The sequence below is a fragment of the Aspergillus eucalypticola genome (genome assembly GCF_003184535.1).
Source record: "Aspergillus eucalypticola CBS 122712 chromosome Unknown BO83scaffold_8, whole genome shotgun sequence".
In the NCBI taxonomy this organism is placed as follows: Eukaryota; Fungi; Ascomycota; class Eurotiomycetes; order Eurotiales; family Aspergillaceae; genus Aspergillus; species Aspergillus eucalypticola.
In genome coordinates, this window is record NW_020290282.1 from 1014518 (window position 1) to 1034663 (window position 20146).

At 49.4% G+C, this 20146-nt stretch overlaps 8 protein-coding genes across 8 annotated transcripts; 3 read left to right on the forward strand and 5 right to left on the reverse strand.

Moving 5' to 3' along the window:
* Positions 1–3275: 3275 nt before the first annotated feature.
* BO83DRAFT_241499 (uncharacterized protein) lies at positions 3276–3838 on the reverse strand. Its single transcript, XM_025526968.1, has one exon. It carries the CDS (start codon positions 3657–3659, stop codon positions 3357–3359), a length of 303 nt encoding a protein of 100 aa, XP_025389842.1. The 5' UTR covers positions 3660–3838; the 3' UTR covers positions 3276–3356.
* A 597-nt stretch (positions 3839–4435) lies between these two features.
* BO83DRAFT_425762 (putative PHD finger domain protein) lies at positions 4436–7247 on the reverse strand (the record flags this gene model as incomplete). The annotated part of the gene is made up of 5 exons (XM_025535229.1): positions 4436–5650; positions 5706–6548; positions 6606–6825; positions 6888–6985; positions 7077–7247. 5 exons carry the CDS (start codon positions 7245–7247, stop codon positions 4436–4438), a joined length of 2547 nt encoding a protein of 848 aa, XP_025389843.1.
* Positions 7248–8295: 1048 nt separating this feature from the next.
* Positions 8296–9679, reverse strand: BO83DRAFT_309209 (Rcd1-like cell differentiation family protein; the record flags this gene model as incomplete). Its single annotated transcript, XM_025527393.1, has 4 exons — positions 8296–8473; positions 8545–8920; positions 9008–9163; positions 9223–9679. 4 exons carry the CDS (start codon positions 9677–9679, stop codon positions 8296–8298), a joined length of 1167 nt encoding a protein of 388 aa, XP_025389844.1.
* An 842-nt stretch (positions 9680–10521) lies between these two features.
* On the reverse strand, positions 10522–12754 carry BO83DRAFT_436328 (uncharacterized protein). Its single transcript, XM_025535948.1, has 2 exons — positions 11012–12754; positions 10522–10957 (listed from the first exon to the last, which is right to left on the reverse strand). The coding sequence occupies exons 1-2, from the start codon at positions 12324–12326 to the stop codon at positions 10881–10883; spliced, it is 1392 nt and encodes a 463-aa protein (XP_025389845.1). The 5' UTR covers positions 12327–12754; the 3' UTR covers positions 10522–10880.
* Positions 12755–13415: 661 nt separating this feature from the next.
* Positions 13416–14195, reverse strand: BO83DRAFT_309201 (uncharacterized protein; the record flags this gene model as incomplete). Its single annotated transcript, XM_025527392.1, has 1 exon — positions 13416–14195. The coding sequence occupies one exon, from the start codon at positions 14193–14195 to the stop codon at positions 13416–13418; it is 780 nt and encodes a 259-aa protein (XP_025389846.1).
* A 1012-nt stretch (positions 14196–15207) lies between these two features.
* Positions 15208–16388, forward strand: BO83DRAFT_309711 (isopenicillin N synthase family dioxygenase; the record flags this gene model as incomplete). Its single annotated transcript, XM_025527403.1, has 3 exons — positions 15208–15546; positions 15654–16092; positions 16159–16388. The coding sequence occupies 3 exons, from the start codon at positions 15208–15210 to the stop codon at positions 16386–16388; spliced, it is 1008 nt and encodes a 335-aa protein (XP_025389847.1).
* A 462-nt stretch (positions 16389–16850) lies between these two features.
* BO83DRAFT_309936 (putative prefoldin subunit 1) lies at positions 16851–17288 on the forward strand (the record flags this gene model as incomplete). Its single annotated transcript, XM_025527414.1, has 2 exons — positions 16851–17026; positions 17120–17288. Coding segments are annotated over 2 exons (345 nt in total), but the record flags the coding sequence as incomplete, so codon positions are not given.
* A 1939-nt stretch (positions 17289–19227) lies between these two features.
* Positions 19228–20039, forward strand: BO83DRAFT_416152 (YbhB/YbcL family Raf kinase inhibitor-like protein; the record flags this gene model as incomplete). The annotated part of the gene is made up of 2 exons (XM_025534680.1): positions 19228–19390; positions 19443–20039. 2 exons carry the CDS (start codon positions 19228–19230, stop codon positions 19925–19927), a joined length of 648 nt encoding a protein of 215 aa, XP_025389849.1. The 3' UTR covers positions 19928–20039.
* Positions 20040–20146: the final 107 nt, after the last annotated feature.

The window sequence follows — 20146 nt, forward strand, 5'->3', positions numbered from 1 at the left end:
AGGCGCGAGACGGATCGGGGAATCCAGTGGGACCCATGCCAGTAACATACACAAGCAACTGCCTAAGATAGTACTACTCCAACGCCTGGCAGCCGTGCATATTAGCCGGTTCAAACCATCTGATCTGAGACATTGTCGGAAATCATCCAATGAGCCTCCCAAGCGATGTGCATGAAGCCAGCCTTGTCAGGCAGCCGTCTCAAATTTGTCATGGCCACCGTATCGGCGATCTAACAAACTGACAGGTAGACTAGCTAAGCAGCAGTATGTACTCCGTAGATAGGCGGACTATCATTTCAGCCTTACAAATTTCCAACTGGAGAATTCCTACACCACGGGGATCGTCGTGTCATGCAGTCGGTGAGACATGACACATATCGCCTCCAATTACCAAAACAGGAACCAACAAACTAAAAGCCACCGGAGTCAATCGAGGAGATAAGGTATGGGAGGGAAGAAAGAGATGAACATGCCCGAGATCAACCTACACATCTGGAATTTCGCATACAACATGTGTTTGCAACATGGGCCCCCGAACCTAACATTGCCCTATCAGCCCCTCCATCTAACCTCTTTTCGATACTCCTTACAGTGATCAGACTGCTGGTACGAATAATATACTAACACATTCTGAGTACTCAGGAGGTACCCTTCCCGCCTATTCTACACGGACAATCGCCGACAAAAGTACAAGCGAGGTACCTCACCCAACGGCCTGCCGCTTACAACATTTCCCGCTTTGTAACAGACTCCCGTCACTTTTATTTTCCCTTATTCAGAGTTGCCAACAGATAGGAGTGGTATCAGTCTAACCATTCCCGGGCATCTGTGTGTAAGTTGTGGACGCGAGAGGGCACCGGCACCGGCACCGGCACCTCCTTCCAGGCTGTTGACCCGAGTATAGTTGCTATCTCCGAACCAGAAGATCAGCCGGAACGGTTCCAGTGGAGTAGCAGGGCGCACCTGCGCAGCCCAGGAATGCTAATTATGGTTTCGCTCACATCCGACAATGCGCCTTGAGTGGACGGCAAAAATCGGGTTCCAGTGTTTAAGCCAGAAGGTGTCAGAATCCTTCCATGCAGGTAAGCATACTCAGAATGACTAGCTGTTCTCCATCGATGATCACACACTTGGTCTCGTATCTATATGAGAAGTTATGCGATTTTATGTGTGTACATTTCCATTTTTGAGGCATTTGAGGTACAACTATATCGGTTGATCTATCCGAGTTCGTGTCTGTACGGCGAAGGTTGACGGGGCAGATTGTCATGACCATCGGTCAATCGGTTCACCGATCTCCTACCGTCATAGGCAATCCTTGTTCATTCCTACCGTTTGCTTGCTTCTGAGATGCGTCTATAAAGATTTGCGCTGCACGCGGAGATATTTCGGACTCGGGCGAGATTTGACTGGTCAACTTAAGTCGTTTCGAGTCACACAGTATATCCGCATACTCTCCCTTTTGCTTTTTTTATCGAGAAAATGCTGAATTATACCTTGGTGCCTGCCCGCTGCATACCTTTGGATTTGCTACATACCAACGAAAGAGAACCCAAGATAAGGATGTTTCTCTGGAAGCATGCGGCTCTCAGACCACGCAAACATACCATCACAAATCCACGGTACCCTCACCCATTATTTTAACCCACTCACTCGGAGAAAAGGACACGGACAAGGCCACCGTCTAGACCGTGCGAGCGAGCGATCTCCCCCCCACTACTATCCGGACATGGGCCCGGATCCGGTCGGAGGACGGAGATATCAAGCTAACTAACTACAAAGTAACTAGATTGTTTGCTGACTGAGCAATGTTCGTTCAATCTAGTCCAAGTGAGTGTAGTCTAGTTGATGTGATTAATTCCACCCAGTCCAGTCCACTCCAATACGCAAGCTATCAATCAATCAATTTTTGATCGAACGATCTATCCAAAAAGGAGACTACTTAGTCTAGTATAGTGGATCGGTTTATTCCGCCGTGGTCGAGAAGTTTCTTATTTCTTTTCGGTGGTGATTAGTCCCTCACTAGTCTAGCGAACGTTTTCAGGAGACTACTGATAGATTAGGGAGATACCTACTTAGGTGAACTACTGCATGGGTAAGGGATGTTGGGAAAGGACTCCCTAAACAATACTAGTTTATCTGACTGTAGTGGACTGGGATCCTGGTTAGCAAGTGAGAACTAAGTCATTAGTTCTTGAACTACGTGCTAGATTGTTAAACTAGCTAGGGTTAAAGGCAAGCAAGGGTAAGTGAGCCGACAAAGTACCATTGTGTGGTAAATCCCTCCCCAACAATATCGTTGTATGTGTCTTACTTTACTCGAATGCTATATATGCTTGAATGCTATGTGTTTGACATGCTCGATAAGTAGATCTTGAGATGTGTATAGATTCATGCATATACCAACTTTATAGAAAGATCCCACACATACTCTCCCCCATTCCTAAAGATGGACAATCAATCAACATCCCACTGCTTACTACTTACTTACTACTTACCACCCAAAACCACCACCCCGTTCATACCCGATCAGCCAGCCATCCCACTACTACCTTCTCCACAATATATACTTACCTCTACTAACGGAGTAGAGTATGCATCGGATTCTAACACCCCAAATATCATATTAACCGACTCCAAAACCCGAGTCGAGTCAATCCTCATTTATCCATCCATCTGCCGCAGCAACTCCATCCCGAGTCCTAGTACTAACTAAGTACTTACTAAACTACCATGATATAAGTTAGTTAAAACGTTCGGTTCGCAGATAGCAGCCTCACAGCATAGCCCAGTAAGTTGATATAAATAACCTAAAAACGAAATTAAACAAATTAAAACCACGCGGCCCTTTTTTTTTTCCCTTTCCCCCTGCAACCCCAATGTGACCCTGCGTCTTTTTTAATTTTTACTCACTACTACTAACTTAATTATTAGAGGCCTTACTACTATTTGCCTAAATAATATATACCCACACTACTCAAATCTCACATGCAGTGCGACACCCCATGCTACGCCACGATGCTACCTTATACATTAACCTTGTTTCATGTTGTCAACTCGGGAATATTTGGACCCAATTGATTGAGTTAGTTTCGATATGGGGTTGATGATGATGATGATGATCACACCAGATAAATGGATAATATGAGTAGACTTTGACAGGTGATAGATCCGAAAGTGATATGTGCTCTAGTAACTACTAAGTAAGTTCTATGCATGCACGCATGCACGCACGGGTGAGAGCGGGAGGAGGGGGGGGGGACGGAATCTGAGACATTACCGGTGCTGTGCTTACTGCTTACCTACCTACTACGGAGTAGTTACATAAATTGGGGGCCTAACTAGTAGTTCTTTAGTTAAATTAGAGCGTGATGATCCACTTCGGGTAAACGGAGTAAGTTAGTTAGGTAGTATGTACTAGATTGCTTAGACGTGTTGGCGCCAGGGGAGGTATGAGGCTGTGGAAAATGCATGCATGGCGTTTGCTTGGTTTGGGGGGTAGTTGTTTGCTGTGCGGGTGCGGCGTATTGCTTGTGCTGGTGCTTGTGCTTTTTTATTATGTATGGGTGTTGGTTTGTTTGCTGTAGGTGGGTTTGGGCTTGGGGTGTTCTTTCCTGTTCATTAGGGTATGTATTTGGAGCGTGGTTGCTGATGTGCATGCCTGGTTGTTGTTATTGAAAGGATTGATGATAGCTGTGGGTAATGAAGGGTGTGATTTATTTATGTTCTTTCATAAATGTACCTCTCATCAGTTGCTGAGTAGTGTTTGACTGAAGTAATAGTAGGTGCATGTCACGCTGGGATAGGTAGCGACAGCATATAATGCAGGTAATCAACTACAGCGAGTATCGAGCATCAATGTAATTGCCTCGCTTTTATTACATCTAGTCAATGTCTACTTCACATCCATAGCCAACCCCATCCCTCTATAGCTCATTATCCTGCAACGCCACCCTTCCAATATATCAAGTTTGTAGTAAGACATGAGAGAAGCATAGACCAACCATATCAACCATGCAAAATAGGTAGCAAAGAACAAAGCAAAATCCTCAGTGCGGAATGCTAGACCGGCACACTCTCCACATAGTGCGCACTTCGCAAGGCAATGTATGGGTGAGCGAAGTTTAGGGAGAGAGAGAGCAACGGAAAACCCAGGATAACCAGCTAGTTTCCCGGTATTGACCGCTGCGAGGAAACAGACGGTAAGAAAGGGAAAAAGGTACATAAGACCTGCACGCATGCCTTGGCGCCTCTAAAAGCTTACTGCGCTGCAAGATCAACCAGCCGAACCATACTCAGTTTCTAGGATGATCAATTACCGTGTGAAGGACATAATCACGAGTGAATGTACGGCTTCAATGTCGAACGAGAGGGGTATAAGATTTGTTGTCCAGCTGCTCTGCTAGTGTGCATAAGCAGAAAGTGCCAGGATACTTCACTTTTGTCCGGGCTGAGGAGATGGAGCAGGCTGTTGTGCAACCGCAGGAGGCCCTAAAGGTGGTATACGATTGAGCGACGGCGACGACATCACTGAATGCGAGCCATTGGTCCCGTGCAACTGGGCCTGCAGCATGGCGTTTTCCCTTTGCCTGCGCTCCTCTTGCTCCGGTGTCATGCATTTGACCGGCGGCGGAATGGGTGCATCGGGCGAGCTACGACCCATCAATTTAGGACTCGGCTCGAGTCTCTGGATCGGAGGAAGGACGGGAGCTCCAGTGACACTGCCAGATGTCATAGGCCGGGGTGATTGCTTGGTCGGGCTAATACCCGAAAAAGGCATGCCGTGGGAACTCTGGGGAGGAGAGGAGCGACTTGCAGTCGGAGTGGCCATGAAAGATGGACGCCCGTTATGCAAGGAAGAGAAGGAAGAATGATTGCCCGTGTTTGGACGAGGGGTCTGGTGTTGACCGTATGGCGTCCATGGGGCTGAGTGATCTGTCGAAGCTACAGGCGGAAATCCCGCAAGAGGACCAACATCCCGGTTTCCCTGGGTTGGGGACATAGACGGCCGGTTCTGAATGGGCGAAGGCAGAGTGGGACTCTGCGTAGAGTGAGAGGACGACGGTCGCCGCGCCGGAAACGACCCGCCGTTGAAGGACTCGCGAGAATGAGGCGGTAAATGCATAGCTTGGTGGATGGATGGCAATTTTGGAACCTGTTCCCTAGATGACGGAGTGAATCCATTCAAGCCCTTTGATGGAGAGAAAGGGGCTCGAGGAGGGCTGAATGATGTGGTGTGGGCGGACTGAGGCCGGCGCTCGGGGGACAAAGGAGGGAAGGAGACGGCTTGAGGGGGGTTTTGTGAGGGAACGGAAGGCATGGAAGAAGGTTGCTTTTGAGGAGACCCTGCAAGAGGCAACTGGAAGGTATGCTGAGCGCTTTTGATAGACGATATGGGACTTTGCTCCGGATCTGGAACCTTGATCTTGGTATCTCCTTCTGGCGCAGTCGAGGATGGCGAGGTCGACGACCCGACGCGGAATTTCAACGGTGGAAGTTTGGGCAACTTCGCTTCCTCTTCGCGTCGTTTACAGTCCTTGCAAACGAAGTGGAAATCCTCTCGTTCAGCCTCGCTTTTCGAGATACCGAGACACTTGCTGTGCTGCCACACATTACAGGACTCGCATGCAACACTGTGAGAGCCATCATCCTATTGAGGGTCAGCACACTTGTTGTCATAATGACCGGGATTGATCATAACCTACCAGATTCTGACCATGAACACCGCAGCCCGAGCAGTCGAATACCCATTGATCTTCCTGCGAGAGGTCCTCCAGATTCTTGCGGTACTTTTCCATTTCCGCTTGAAGATGTCTCTCGGAAGCTCTGCTCTCGCCCCGTGCAACTTTCTCCTGCTCTTCTTTGATGCGTTGGAGCTCACTTTCATGTAATATCCGCTTTCTCTCCCGATCTTTAGTACGCTGTTCCCGGGTCATGATGCGCGAGCGTCTTTCCGCCTCCAGCTTCTTCACTCTTTCTTCCTCTTTGCGGGCTGCGGCTAGTTCCGTCTCTCGTTTACGTGCTGCTTCAGCAGCCTCACGCTCCTGTCGCTCTTTCTCAGCCTTTCCGGCGATCCGACTGGATCGTTTAGCGCCAGCGAGCAACTGCATGTTGAAAAGCTCCTTCTCGCGCTTCTGTTTCTGCCTCTCCTGCGCCTCCTCTTCCTTCTCAATGATGGGCATGACCTGTTCATCGATCCTATCCCTCAGTATTTTCTCATTGGGATCCCTTGTCTTCCTAATGGACTCGAGGAACTGCTTGTAATCGTCTAGAGTAACGGCAATGCATTCCCACGTCATCGCTTGCAGAGGATCCTCTGAGGCGTCGCCGTTCAGAGCATTATCTTCATCATCGGACTCTTCAATAGGATCGGCGCCTGTAACACGTCTTCGTTTAGAGGCTCTCATGGCGCGGGCGCTCTTTCTCCTCGACTTCGACTTGACCGGTTTTGGCGGCGGAATAGGGGGGTCGGTGCGGCGATAGAGCCTGTTATCATCGAGGATATAGTAGTAACGGCCTTCACGATCGTAGCCTACTTCTTCGATACGCTAGCAATGGTCAGTAAATATCATAGGAATCTAGGGGTAGTGTCACGCAAAACCCACCCACTCCGTCTGATCCAATTCCCTCTGCTCCGGCATCTTTTCGCGGATGCGATCGGGATTCCAAAAGGTCCAAATAGACAGCTGGTGCAAGACGCGCAATTTCAAGAAAACGTCGAAGTCCAAGAACCTATTCGGAACCTCCTCATACCCGAAAGGGTTAGGAATGTGTGGTGCTTTCGCATTGTACTGACGTCGCGTATACTCATCAAAGTTATCGAAGCTATCAGACAAAGCATCCTATTAGCATAGCTACAGTCGCGGCTAGAACGAAGGTGCACGTACGTGAGGCCCCGATGCGACGACACCCATTTCAATAGACAGAGTCCAATCTCTAGTAGTTTCTCGGAAGGGGTAGGCTTTAGACACTCAGTTTCCAGGTCCTACAAGCAAAGCATCAGAGTAGAATATTAGCATTGATCTATCGCGCCTAAAGGTAAAGAAAATTATAGGTGTTGGATTTGCACTGCTCACCTCAATCCCGAAATCCTCGTCAATCTTCATGACTTTACCGAATATGGCAATGTATTGCATGAGGCTTGCAAACTCCCAGCAGTTCCGAAGCTGCTGGAGTAAACCCGGCTCCTCAGGTGGCTGCTCTGGGGCAGCGTCCACCTCGGAGCGGGTGCGCTTTCGCGAAACCATGAAGGCGGATATAGACCATTAAAGGCGCCGCGGCGCAGGACAAGTTTCGACCCCTGCGGCGGATCTGCGGCGGGGGCGGGAGTTCTGAGAAGGAGTAATTATCGCAACGTATATGCAACAGAAGAATGAACACAGATGTCTCTACCGAATGGCGGAATGAGTGGGTATTGACGTGATCGACAGCGGCGTGAAGACAGGAAATCGTTCGCCAGGGCGGGCGTGTCGGGCTGGGCAGAAGAGATGAGCTCACAGAATCGCCGGGCGGCGCGTCGAGACCCCAGTCAGGTGACTTCCATCCGCCGATTGGGTCGATCCCGTGCCGATAAGCCTTTGCGCTGTCGTTGCGATCCGACTGCTCACATTTTACCATGGCCTCGTGGATACTATTATTCTATTCCAAATGAAAGATACAAACTCATATTAATAAATACTAGAAGGGAAGGTTTTATCGTAATAATAGTTCGCCTCCGCATGAAACCAGGTCAGGAGAGAATGAAACTTAAAGCAACAGACAGAATCAGCACCACCCAACGAAACATAAAACTAGATCTTGGTATCTCGCTCAAAGAGGGTCTATCTCACTCAGATGGAGGATGGGGAATGGGGAACATAGAGGATAAGCAAAATGCACACAGACAAATAGCGCCAGCCGTATCCACGCCACCGCACAGCCATACCATTATGGCCGAAGGGGAACGAAGTGTTGGACAAACAAAAAACAAAAAAAGGGAAGGGTAGATAGAAAGCAGAGAAAAAGCCGCAGCAAAAGCCAGGGAAGGGAAGAAAGAACAGATGATTAGCAAAACAACAGAACCTTTCGAACCATAACAAGACAGAAACCCCCAAGTCCAGTGCTCCCATACCCGCCATGTCTTCTCTTTTCTCTTTGCTGATTTTGTGCAACTTTCCTGAGATCGCGTCATTGCATTGCCATACCACACAGTTTGCGCCTTGTATTCCGTATTTCGCCTAAGCCCGCCCCATGCATATCGTAAGGTTGTCAAATATATCAAGTAAACCAAAAGGAAAACAAATGCTTTTGAACTTTTTACATCGCAACACCAGGTGCGCCATCGGAGACATTATCCGAGAGGTTGATAAGAAGCTGAGCCAGGCAGCGCTTAGTGGCGGCGTCGTCGCGGAGTACGGAGGAGAACGTCGCATCGCGCAAGGGTTCGGGAAGGCATTGACGCAGCGCCTCTCGCGCCCTGCTGTTATCACTCAGGCTACAAAAGTCAGCATTTGAAGTAGAAACGAATCAACCAACGCAATTTGAAGAAACCTGGGATAGACTCACCGAAGGAAGCAGCGCACTACATGCTTGAGAAGTCGTACTGTCTGTTGCTCAACAAGTTGAGTGACCATATTACTCAGAACAGTTCCAACCGCGTAAAACCTCTCATAGGTTGCGCAAATGTACGCGAGACCGATATCGTCGAGGAGAATCTTCTGCACAATGAAAATTGCGACAGTTTTGCTCAGTTCTGAGCCGGTCTCCATAATCCGTAAGCAAAGGGGAATGATCTCTGTGGTAAGGAGGAAGTTGATGACATCGGATGAGTCATTCTTAACCAACGCTCCGATTACGCCGAGCGAGGTGAGGCGGAGATACTCGAAGGGCCGCGACTTTGACGTTGTGTTGAGGAAAGGATAGAGGAACAGAGGAATGTGAGCTGTTCCGAACGAGAATTTGTTAGTCAAGTCACATACGATTTAGAACCGAAGGGTGGGGTGGATGGTCCTGGGGGACAGCTGCGTACCATTAAGAAACAAGGTGCGAGTCTCGTTGTGGGAAGCCACACACTGCAAGAGAGCCAGCGCATTGCAGACCCGGTTTGATGCAGCCGCAGTTAATTGCGAAGGGTTCAACAAAGGGTATACGGAGATGATTTCCTGAAGTAGAGCGGTCATGACACCTGGAAAACTGCCCGTTAGTCGCCACCAACAAAGCTGATCAAAGGGGGTGATTCCATACCGAAAGAGTGCCAAATAACCAGCGCGAGTTCCGGCACTTGCTCTCTCTTCTTGCTAAGTTCCATAAGGGCGGCTTCTCTGCGACTCGGATCGAGAAGCTCTGCGACCCAGATGAAAACTTTCCGATTCTCATCACTGATGCCACCATCCATCACGGACACCGCACCGGGCAACGCACCGTCCCCACCAATGCTTCCTGCACCAGCCCCTTGAGCGGAATTACCGGCACCGGCGTTTCCAGCCATGGCTATACGAGTATAGTGTTGTTGTTGAGCGGCTGCGGCTGCGGCTGCGGCCGCCTGGACTTGGGCATGCTGTTGGGCGACCAACGAAGAATGCGGTTGCTGAGCCTGGTGCGGGTGGGTTTGGTGATGCTGCTGTTGCTGCAACCAGGTCGGATCAGCCTGCGGATACTGGTGCTGATGAGAAAAGACGTGCTGAGTCTGCGTTTGAAGCATGGCGGGCCAGCGAAGAATCGGAGCTCAACGGGACTCGTAATCCTCAGGAGGGAAGACTTGACAGCCCTGGATGATCGGGGAAAAGCCGGACGAGGGCAAAATGAACTAAGATGCTGAGTAGGTATTGTCAGGACCGTATACTCGAGAGTAGCCTCATGGATAAGGGTTTTCGAATACAAGAGTTGAGAGTTGTGGGAGAGGGGAGGGGGTGTTGTGAAGATGGCGTGGGAATGACAGCGGGATTGAAGGACAGGCGAGCGTGAAATGATGGATGGAATGGCTTGGGACTACGGGAGGCGGGGAGTCGCAGGTTCCGCCCGGGCAGTTTGTGCCGTCGACGAGGTGCCGAGCTTCATTCACTCTCTGGACCCTGTCGGACTCGAACCGCTTCGATCGGAACAACTTGATCGCGTGGATCGGTAACACGAATCTATTCGAATTTCTTATCCCTTCAATTCGCCCTTATTACCAGATCGGTGGGGTCTAATCGTTCTATGATGACAATTCCCTCCGTCTCTGTCGTGGGTTGGCATGCTGACCGTTGATGGCCGCCTTGCAGCTGCAGTTATTGGATAAACGCACGAGTTGCTCCGGCAGGTGCATGATTATCAAGAATCAGCTTAGGGGTGCACTGACACTGGATCTTTGGAAGCTGTAATCTATGCTCAGATCCTTCATATACCTGTAACTATCCCTGCGCCGCTTTAAAGGAGCGTGTCGGAGGGTGACTCGCAGCTCTGGCTGTGTGAGCTCTCACTGTTGCTGGTCAGGGATGCTCTCTACTACTAACTTCCTGATAGAATATGTACGATGTCGGTACAGGCAACTGATGTCCTTCATATGTACAATGCTGTTCCTTGTCAATTTATTTGAGCATCTTATTTACAACACAGTTTCCTTCCGCGTCTTTCAATGAGTTCGAAGAAACGGAAGCAGGGACGGAGGACAAAGACAAAGTGACGAAGAAAAGGGATAAAGCAGAAACATTCAAGGGCATTAGAACATGAATACATGTCTCATCATCGTACATTGCAGATCTTTCGGACACGAAAGAAGAAACCATCACACATCAATCATAAACCCTGGGTAACGCCTGTCCATGCAAAATCGATCAAATAAAGTCCGAAGACTCAAATCATAGCTAATAAATCGTTGTATCTCGGTAAGTCATTCTTTTTCGTTGGTTGGAATCATAAAATCATCATCTTCGTGAACGCGTGCGAGATCGTCTAGTTCTTCTGGTGTCTCTCGTCCGCCGATCATCTGTCACAACGCTTCCTGCAATGTTATTAGCATCATGCTATCATTGAATGAGAACAAGACGTTACTTACCGTCGTTGGTATAGTAGTCAGAGGAGTAGTAACTGTAGTAGGTGCTCGGATACGTGTAATCGGTCTTCTCATCCACGTCACGATGGTCTCTGCGCCTCTTCAACCCAAGGCACAGCGCGATCGCACCCAGGATGATTCCAATGGTCGCCAAAGCACCCATGCCAGACTCTTTCTTCTTACCGCCACCTGCTGTTGATGGTGCCGGTCGGCTGCCGAACCAGGTGCGTTGCTCAGGCCTAGCCCCGGAAGAAGAATGGTGACGACGACGACGTTCTTCAACGTAAGTGGTTTCTCTCCGCTTCCTACCGCCACCGAGACCAAGGCAAGCAAGCACAGAATCAAGTGCTCCACGGCAGCACATACAGGCGCAAAGGAGTAACAGAAGGAACACGCCGGCAATTGTTCCGATAACAATGCCCGCGATGGCTCCGCCGCTGAGTCCTCCGCCGGAGCCCTTCACAATCAATGGCGTGCCGCTTGTGCTCACAGGGGCAGTGAAAGGCTCAGTCGTGGTGGCCGTTTGAGTTACAGTCGATAGCGTTGTTCCGCGTACGGGGGGTGTGGCAGTCGCAGTTGCCCAGATTGACGTGCTTCCCAGGATACATTGATTGTTGGAGCAGACATATGCAGGGCCGCAACAGTCGCTGCCGCAGACCGTTTCACCATACTCGGCATTGCAGCTGCCAGTACTCGTTGTTGCCGCAATGTAGGAGCTCCATGTTGAAGTAAAAGTCGCACGCTCTGTTTCGGTCACGACATACGTGGTGGTGTAATACTCCCAGCTTCCGGAACTGACGCACTCAGCTTCGCCATCACTGTTGGTGCTGCATGTTTCGCTTGAGCTGCAGCAAAGCTGGCTATAATAACCGCAAGGATTCGAACAGCGCTTCTCCAAGGTGGCCTCCTCGAGACTCACCTCGGGTTCCAATGGAGAAGCTATCGAGGGTTGAAACTGACTTAAGAGGGCCAGTATAGATAGGGTCGACGGGATTATGCGAGACGCATGCATGGCGAGGGGAGAATGTAGGAATTTCCACAACCACGAGGCCAGCCCACGATGCGACCAAAAGCAGCTTTGGATTGCGATCGCTGCCAGGGACAAATTTGGGGGTTTCCGACGTATGGCTCGAAGTAGGTCTTGGTATGACAAGGGAGGTATAGAACGAGAGACAGCGAACGAAAGGAAGCCAAGCAAATAGATGGAATGCGAGAGACCGTCACAGGTAGCTTGCAGAGCAGAGATCGAAAGAATGCATATCAGTTGAGTAGAAAATGTATGGAGGGTTGGAGAAGAGAAGTCGGAGCAGGGTGCCATCCCACGAGCAGCCCGTCCGTCCTTCTTTGATCCCAGCCTCCGTCCGGTCGACTTCCCAACCACCGCATTTCCTGTGACGACCACCACCAATCACTGCCAGGCCGAGTGAATCAGCGATGAAGATAAACTTAGCTCATAATTTAAAAAAGGAAATTCCGGAGGCTGGGATGTCCACTTTTCTCAACTCTGCATGTTGTTGCCCCGCTGTGATCCAATGGCAGAGAAGTGGCCGATGATGCCGTTGCTGCCCCTCTCATCACCAACTCTCCCCTCAGTTCCTGACAGCGTCATTGTCAGCACCCAATCGTGTCCGTGGGCGAAAAGTCCGGAACTTGGACAGACCCGGCCTATTGCGTTGTCGGCTCCACCGCTAGATTATCGTTTCGTCTTCCACGGTGAGTCGGTCTAGCCAAACGCTGTATCTGATTCGATGAGATACGTCCGTCAGGTACTGAATGCATGGGCCTCCATCCGTCGGCACAAATCAGGCGAGGACCGTGTAGTGACTAGTGACTACACCTACGTGTCACCCAACGAAGGGGCCCCATGCTTAGGCAGTGATTTGGCGCGAGGTGACTCAATATCCGTAAGTACTTAGTTGCTCTAGAAGTGTGCATTGTCCGTGACCCGACAATCACATACTAGATTCTTTGCTATCTGCTGAGCCCTAATAATGATGTGGTAGTGAGGCGCCATGGATGCAGCTGGATGGAGCAACAAGCTCACAGTACAAGTTCCCTAATACTAAAGAAATCATTATCTGATCATTCTTCTTTTTTTTTTTTTTTTTAGACGTCATTGCTATCCTAGATGCTCTTGTTATATACAAAACGCCACAGAATCATGAAACTCATTATACCGATAGCTGCCAAACTATCGCCCTTCATCAGTCACTTCATAGATACATCCCGTCGTTTCTTTCAGCTACCCAAAGAATGGGCGTTCTCGACCGAAGTAGTTGTCGCTCGAGTGTCGCAGTTGTCATCGTTAGCTTCGAGATAAAAAAAAAATTGTTCACGTCACTTGAGCGAGCGTATGTCCATATCTCGTACATACATATCCACATGAAAATCAAGCGTAGTCGTAACTTCATAGAAACATCCCGGCAAGTCCAATGAACATGCCAAAGAAAAGGTCCTCAAGACTGGAACTCCGTCTGGGCATCGTTCCCCGGTTCTCGTAGACATCAGTGCTGTAACTGCCGCAGTAACCAATGCTGAGGCCGTGGCATGCCTCCATACTCAGACTAGAGCATGTCGATATAGCTGCAGAAGCGCCTCCTCCAGCGCGAGTGACACCTCCTCCTTCAGCAGCCACAGTCACAGCATACCCTCCTCCGAGTTGCGAAAGACAGCCGGTATATTCGCTCTGACAGAGAGAGTAGTATGATGTGCAAACGCGCGCGTTGGCGAACGATGTCGGGATATTGACAAATGGATATGCTCCGGCAATCGTAGAGCCCGTGAGAGTCACACTCGTTCCATCTGTAGTCTGTGTAGCCGTCGCTGTCTGGGGAAATCGGAAGCTGCTAGTTGCACCTCCCCCAGAGTTTCCAGTTTCTGAGAGCGTGCCGGTGCAGCTTGCTCCCGTCGGGCAGCAAGCGACATTGTCAGCGGCGTCGCGAGTGCACCTGCTACCATCGGCACAGCATATATCCGAGTAGCCTAGGTTTGTGCAAGGATCATATCCAGAAGGACAGTTATCGCTCCGCTTCCTTAATAATTGCAATACTTCAAAGGCCCTTCGTCCGGAGTCTGCATTGCGAGGTGAATAGAATGGTATAGCATCGATCGATGGAGCTGGTGTTGTCTCTAACGAAAGAACCGTCGAAGCGAGGAATGCGGCCGAGATCCACCCGAAGAGCTTCATTGTCGAGGCTTAGGGCTACAGCGCGCCCTCCGGATATGCTGGGACAGGATATCGAAAATATACGTCGGAATGCGTCACCGGCGCAGCTGGAGACTGCAACCTGTTTAATCGTACGATCTGTTGAGGGCCGGTATTATGCGACGGCTTTGCAGCGGCGATCAACAGATTACTAAAAGCGGTAGAAGTAGATGTCAGTAGTGGTCGATCAGGGTAGCGCTTGCAAGTACACAGTAGCTCAACGAACATGATCCAGGGCGGATAAAAGCACACTTACGTGTTGCTAAAAACTCTTCTTCCTGTATTAATTTCTGCCGGGTTCGCCTCACTCGAGCAAGCCGGTTTGAACACCGGAAAGTGTGGGTGATGGATGCTGCATCTTTAGGTTGTTCAGGCCGCGCCGGGTCCACTGCGATTCCCTGCCACAGCAACGGAGCGTTGCCTGTGGCCCCTCAATAACCAGCCACCCGTGCAAAGATGGGACTTGTCCACCTATTTTTGGCCCGCATTGATTGAGAATCTGCACCGGAGCCAGGAAATCACCCGGCACTCCGCCGGTCTCCATAGTCTTTATCACCGAGTGGATAAATACTGCTCCAGCTCCGATCTCAGGGTCTGCTACTCACCAGATGATGTCACTTTACATCTCGGACAACTAACTACACCACGTGAATAGTAAGCTTACCTCGAGTCGTTTTAGATCATCGGTATACACTTAGGCGTACCATACCAAATCTGCTGGTTATCCCCAAACTTATACTTTCTCTTGAAAGTGGTGTTCGCGTAATTTCTTATTCTTCCACGATCGCAAAGCATATGATCGCCAGGCGATTTGGAAACCAAGCGTCAGTTCGGCTAATAGTACACTAGCCGTCCTTCTCACAACAGGTCCTTGGAAGTGTTATCGTGAGATCTTCTTCTCGGCGGCCTAACTGGCTAACATCATCCCACGAGCTTCGAGATACTATCAGAATCTGAGTTATTTGATATATCTTGTTCTGCGGACTCTACACAGATGCAGATCCCCGTCGTGGACTTTTCGCAGTGGTACAACAGCCAAGATGCCTCCTCTCGTCAACAGGTCGCACATGCACTGGTTAAGGCTTGCCAGGATGTCGGGTTCGTATACATCGTGAACCACTCGCTTTCTGGATCGGTTCTGGATGAAGCCTTTGACTGGATGAGACGCTTTTTTGAGCTCTCAAGCGAAGACAAGATGCGGGCCCCACATCCGGAGGGCTGGGCTGTACATCGAGGCTACTCATGGCCCGGTCTAGAAAAGGTTTCTCAAGTCATGAGCACCGGGGATGACGAGGACGCGCGGAAGAAGCTGAGAGAGGTGCCAGATGTCAAGGTTTGTTAGATTTTATGTCGCCCCAATGAGCTACTAGACAGAAAGTCCTTCATGATTGTTGTCATCGAGTCTTATAGTGAGAGATTCGGAATGACGTTTAAGCACAGGAAATCTACGATATTGGCAGCGAAGAGAATACCTTTCAGCCCAACCAGTGGATACCGAAAGGGACACTTCCTGGTTACCAAGACTTCATGGTCCAATTTTACTGGGAGTGTAATAAGGTTGGAAGCGAGATACTACGTGCTTTGGCTACCGGCCTTGACTTGGAGGATGAAAGCTACCTGACGAAGAAGCATTCAGGTCACAACAACCAGCTCCGGTTGCTGCACTATCTGCCTGTGCCGGCAGAAGAGTTGGAGAAAGAGCGAACCACCCGATGCCCGGCACATACAGATTGGAGTTCCATAACCATGCTCTTCCAGGATGACTGTGGTGGCCTGGAAGTAGAGGACATTTCTCGGCCCGGCACATTCGTCCCCGCTACTCCATTGAAACATGCCATCATCATGAACATTGGGGACTTATTGCAAATGTGGAGCAATGGTTGGTCCATTCCCCGCAACATTAATAATAGTGTGAAATCGGTCATATTTCTGATCTATAACATAGATCGTCTTCGGTCAACCAACCACCGCGTCAGACTACCGCAACTCTCAGACCGATTCGAGGGGCTCAACCGGATGACACGGGAGCGCTACTCAATTCCGTATTTTATGTCTCCTGATCCAGACGTGACTATTGAATGTATTCCGTCATGCATGAGTGAGGCATACCCGGCCAAGTATAAGCCGACCACCCAGGCTGAGTACAACAAGATGCGAGCCTCAATGATGTATTAACTCTATTGAATACAAATATTTTCCAGAAATCCATATATGCTTCGTTTTTTCATGAGGATTGTATACCAATAGTTGTTTTGCTTGAAGCCCTAAGCCCTATACTGATGTCCGAATCCGGTATCCCCTACCGCCCGGGCCTCGGAGCCAATGATAGCGGGCGGCCGATGTGTTCATCATCGAGCTTGATCAGGACGATAGGTAACGAACAAACAGCCTTCCCTGTTACTCTCATACCAGATCCACGAAACGTCTTGCCCAATCTCAGAAAAAATATTACTGGGATAACCTAAATACGCGCCTTCTTGACCCCAACAACGCGACTTCTCCCTGACCCCAGATTACCCCTCAATACCAAAGGCGGGACTCCCCTCTCCTTACCCAAGATGTCCATTCCCAACGAAGCTCTGCAGAAGGTACCTTGTCCTAGCAACTCTATCTCATAAGCGTAACTAATACGTTCCAATCAAACAGCTTCTGCAAGAAATCGAGGTCCAGGCTATCACCTCCCAACAACAAATCGGCGTCACGAAGGCGCAGATCACAACTAAGCAGAGAGACATCCGCATGCTGGAGTTAACGTCCAAGGAAATCGGCTCTTTGCCTAAGGATACAAGGGTATATGAGGGCGTTGGCAAGATGTGAGTCTACTGGTGTTTGCTATATCACCTTTCTAAGGATGACATGAAGACGGAAGAATCTCGCGGCCATACTAATGCATACAATTCTCATAGGTTTGTGGCTGTCCCCATGAACACGATCGACAAGCGTCTGTCAAGCGAGAGTGGAGAACTGAAGACGGATATTGCTGGCTTGGAAAAGAAGCTGCACTACCTGGAAATGACACATAAGAACAGCCGGGAGAACCTGGAGCAGATCCTGAAGTCCGGTGGAAAGGCGTGAGGGGCTGTCTCATCAGTGGGAAAGAACTGAAAGATGAGCACAAGGAATAACCATATTAAACCGATAATAGGTGCCGTTGTGCTGGGCAAACGCCCGCCTCTGGTGGTGACAGAATGGGACGGCATTCGCAGAACGCCGCACGGGACATATACGCTAGGATGGGGATCCTAGGGGGCAGCCTCATCTGCTGTGATGCGCTCTGATACTCCCTTACATCATGGTACTGTGAAGGCTGCCTTCGCTATCAGTGGTCATGCTACGCCCTGCTGATGCGCTGAGCGCTCGGCGCTAATTGGATTTGCTTAGCGGTGTTTAGAGGTATTTCAGTATGTATCACCAGCTAGCTACATTATAGCAAAATCAAGGGTTTTCTTGTTATACTTTCACAGAATGATACCTCGATTTTTCATAGGCATTCTAGATCATGGCCCCCCTAGGCATCAATGACGCTGTGTAACTATAGCTAACGGTCTTAACCGGAACAATGAGACAGTGGCCTTTCTCGAGCCCCAGAACCGGACAGCTCTCGTCATACCACCGTTGGCCAACATGTTGCCAAATATTGCAAACTATGATTGGTGTTTCATCTATGCTATAGATTGTATGCCTACGGACGCCACGGAGAAGCCCCACTATAGAAGTACTACGTAACACAAAATCGTCGCCATCATTACCAGCAACGTTATACAAGGCAAATACCCAAGGACCTCGAGTTCAGAGCCCTGGTACAGAGGTGCTATCCACGCTCAATTATTCGAAAACAACTTAGTCTGTCTCACGCTTGGGAGAAATCATCAGGCTAGGTGAGAAGCTATCCTCCCTTGTCCAGGCTTTTGGCCCTGACTCACTCATCCTCCAGGATTTTCAGAGAGTCAGCTCACACTACATTGGAGGCTTTGACCTCTACGCAACAGCGAATCTGAACGAAAGAAAGGGTTCGAAGGATGATAATTGAACAACTTCCCATCCCGATTTCCCGGAGTTTAGCTTACGAAAGTTTGCGCTATATGCTGACTGGGACATCACTTGATAATTTGCGCAGTATAGACGTCTGCTTGAGGCATCTTGCTTTGTGTAGTATCTCTGATCGTTGTGGATGCATTACCCTTGTCCTTGTGCTTGTAAAATGAAGCAGAAATTGTCTTTGATTAAGGATATCAAAGTCCGCACTATTTTGTGAACCACTACACCCTCTAGGGATAGCAATGGTGTAGTTTGGTAAAGTTTTCCACTAATCTTCTGAAGGACGAACAGACCTGCTCTGACAAATGGAGACTATCGAGTGCTTTGCTCCGGAGGGAAGGCAATCAGAGTTCATTAAAGGAGCTATAATTATTATAGAGTAAGCGCTAGCATCATCGCGCCCAAAAGGATCTTGCAGGATCAATATCGAATTACGCATTGCGTTCCAAACGATCAAGGCCCACTGCAGCTCGGAAGGAATGCGTCCACGTGGTACGCATGGCAGATATGCAGCACCGACAACACCCAACACAATCATCACCATTCGACTTACAATGCCTCTAAGACTCGGATTACCTCAGATTTGCTACTTACATACTATAGGCTGGTTATTTGGCTACTAGTCCACAAAAAGCATGCTCTTTCTAGCATTATCACGCCCGTCCCTCCTTGAAAGACTTGAGGCGGTGCAGCCGAATACGAGATCCTGGTCCTCCTGCGTCTCTATACAAGCTTCTGATCACTTTCTTGTCATCTACCATTTCGAGTGGTATCGGCCATGGTTCTCCGTGAGTACTAACTTGAATTTCGGATGCACCTTGGTGTCAACTCAGTTTACTCGGCCCGTTCAGTTTGAGGCAGTAAAATAAGCATCCAGCAAGGGACTATAAGAACAATCGAAATGGAGCCAAGGGATGGGAGTTTCGCAGCACAATCATAACCATACTTCTCTACAAAAAGAACTAGCACTATCAAAATGCGTTCTCTCCAAATCTTCACTTCTTTTCTTGCTGTCGGCCTCGCGGCAGCGGCGACTCCCTCCAGCTTTACTCCGTCTGTCGACGCGGACGTTGGCGTGGTCTTCACCAAAGATGGGAGCCACCTAACTCTCAAATCTGGAGCCTTGATCAACCAAAACTGTAAGCGAAAATCGTCTTTGACGCGGATTACATACTCACAACGCTTCCACAGGGACCATCAATACCCCTACCTTGTACCTGGAGGACACCACCTCCACCCAGGACGAGTACGTCATCATCATGATCGACCCAACCATCAATGAGGATGGTGTCTCAACGGCCGCCTTACACTGGTACCAGCCATACCTAGCCTACTCGTCTGGTGTCTTAGAGATTAGCAACACCAGCGCCCCAAACGCGGAGTATGTCTACCCGACACCGCTGGAAGGGCCTGCCCACGATTACATCCTGCTGCTGTACAGCCAGCCAGAGGACTACTCCCTGCCTGTCTGTCTTGAGAGCTTGCTGCCTGCAACAGACGCGGCCCGTCTTGGATTCAATCTTGATGAGTTCGAGGAAATAACGGGCTTGGGCACTCCCGTGGCGGCGAATTGGTTTCAGGTCGTGAACCCTACCCCGGCGACTACCACTTATGCCATCACGTCTACTCTCGTTTCCACATACGCGTGTGAGGCCACCGCTACTTCTAGCTCATGAGTGTCTTGAAGTTCTGTTGGGTAGTGATGAGGGGTCGCTCTGTATCTTGAGTATGGAGATGCGTTTCGGATGTTTCTATGGGCTTTGGCTTACTGGGGGATGACAACAAATCACTGTACAAATACTATGAATAGATACTAGTAAAAATATTCCTAAAATATTAGCTTTGGACGTATCTACGTCAGTACCACCCACATAAATTTTACCGGATAATCATTT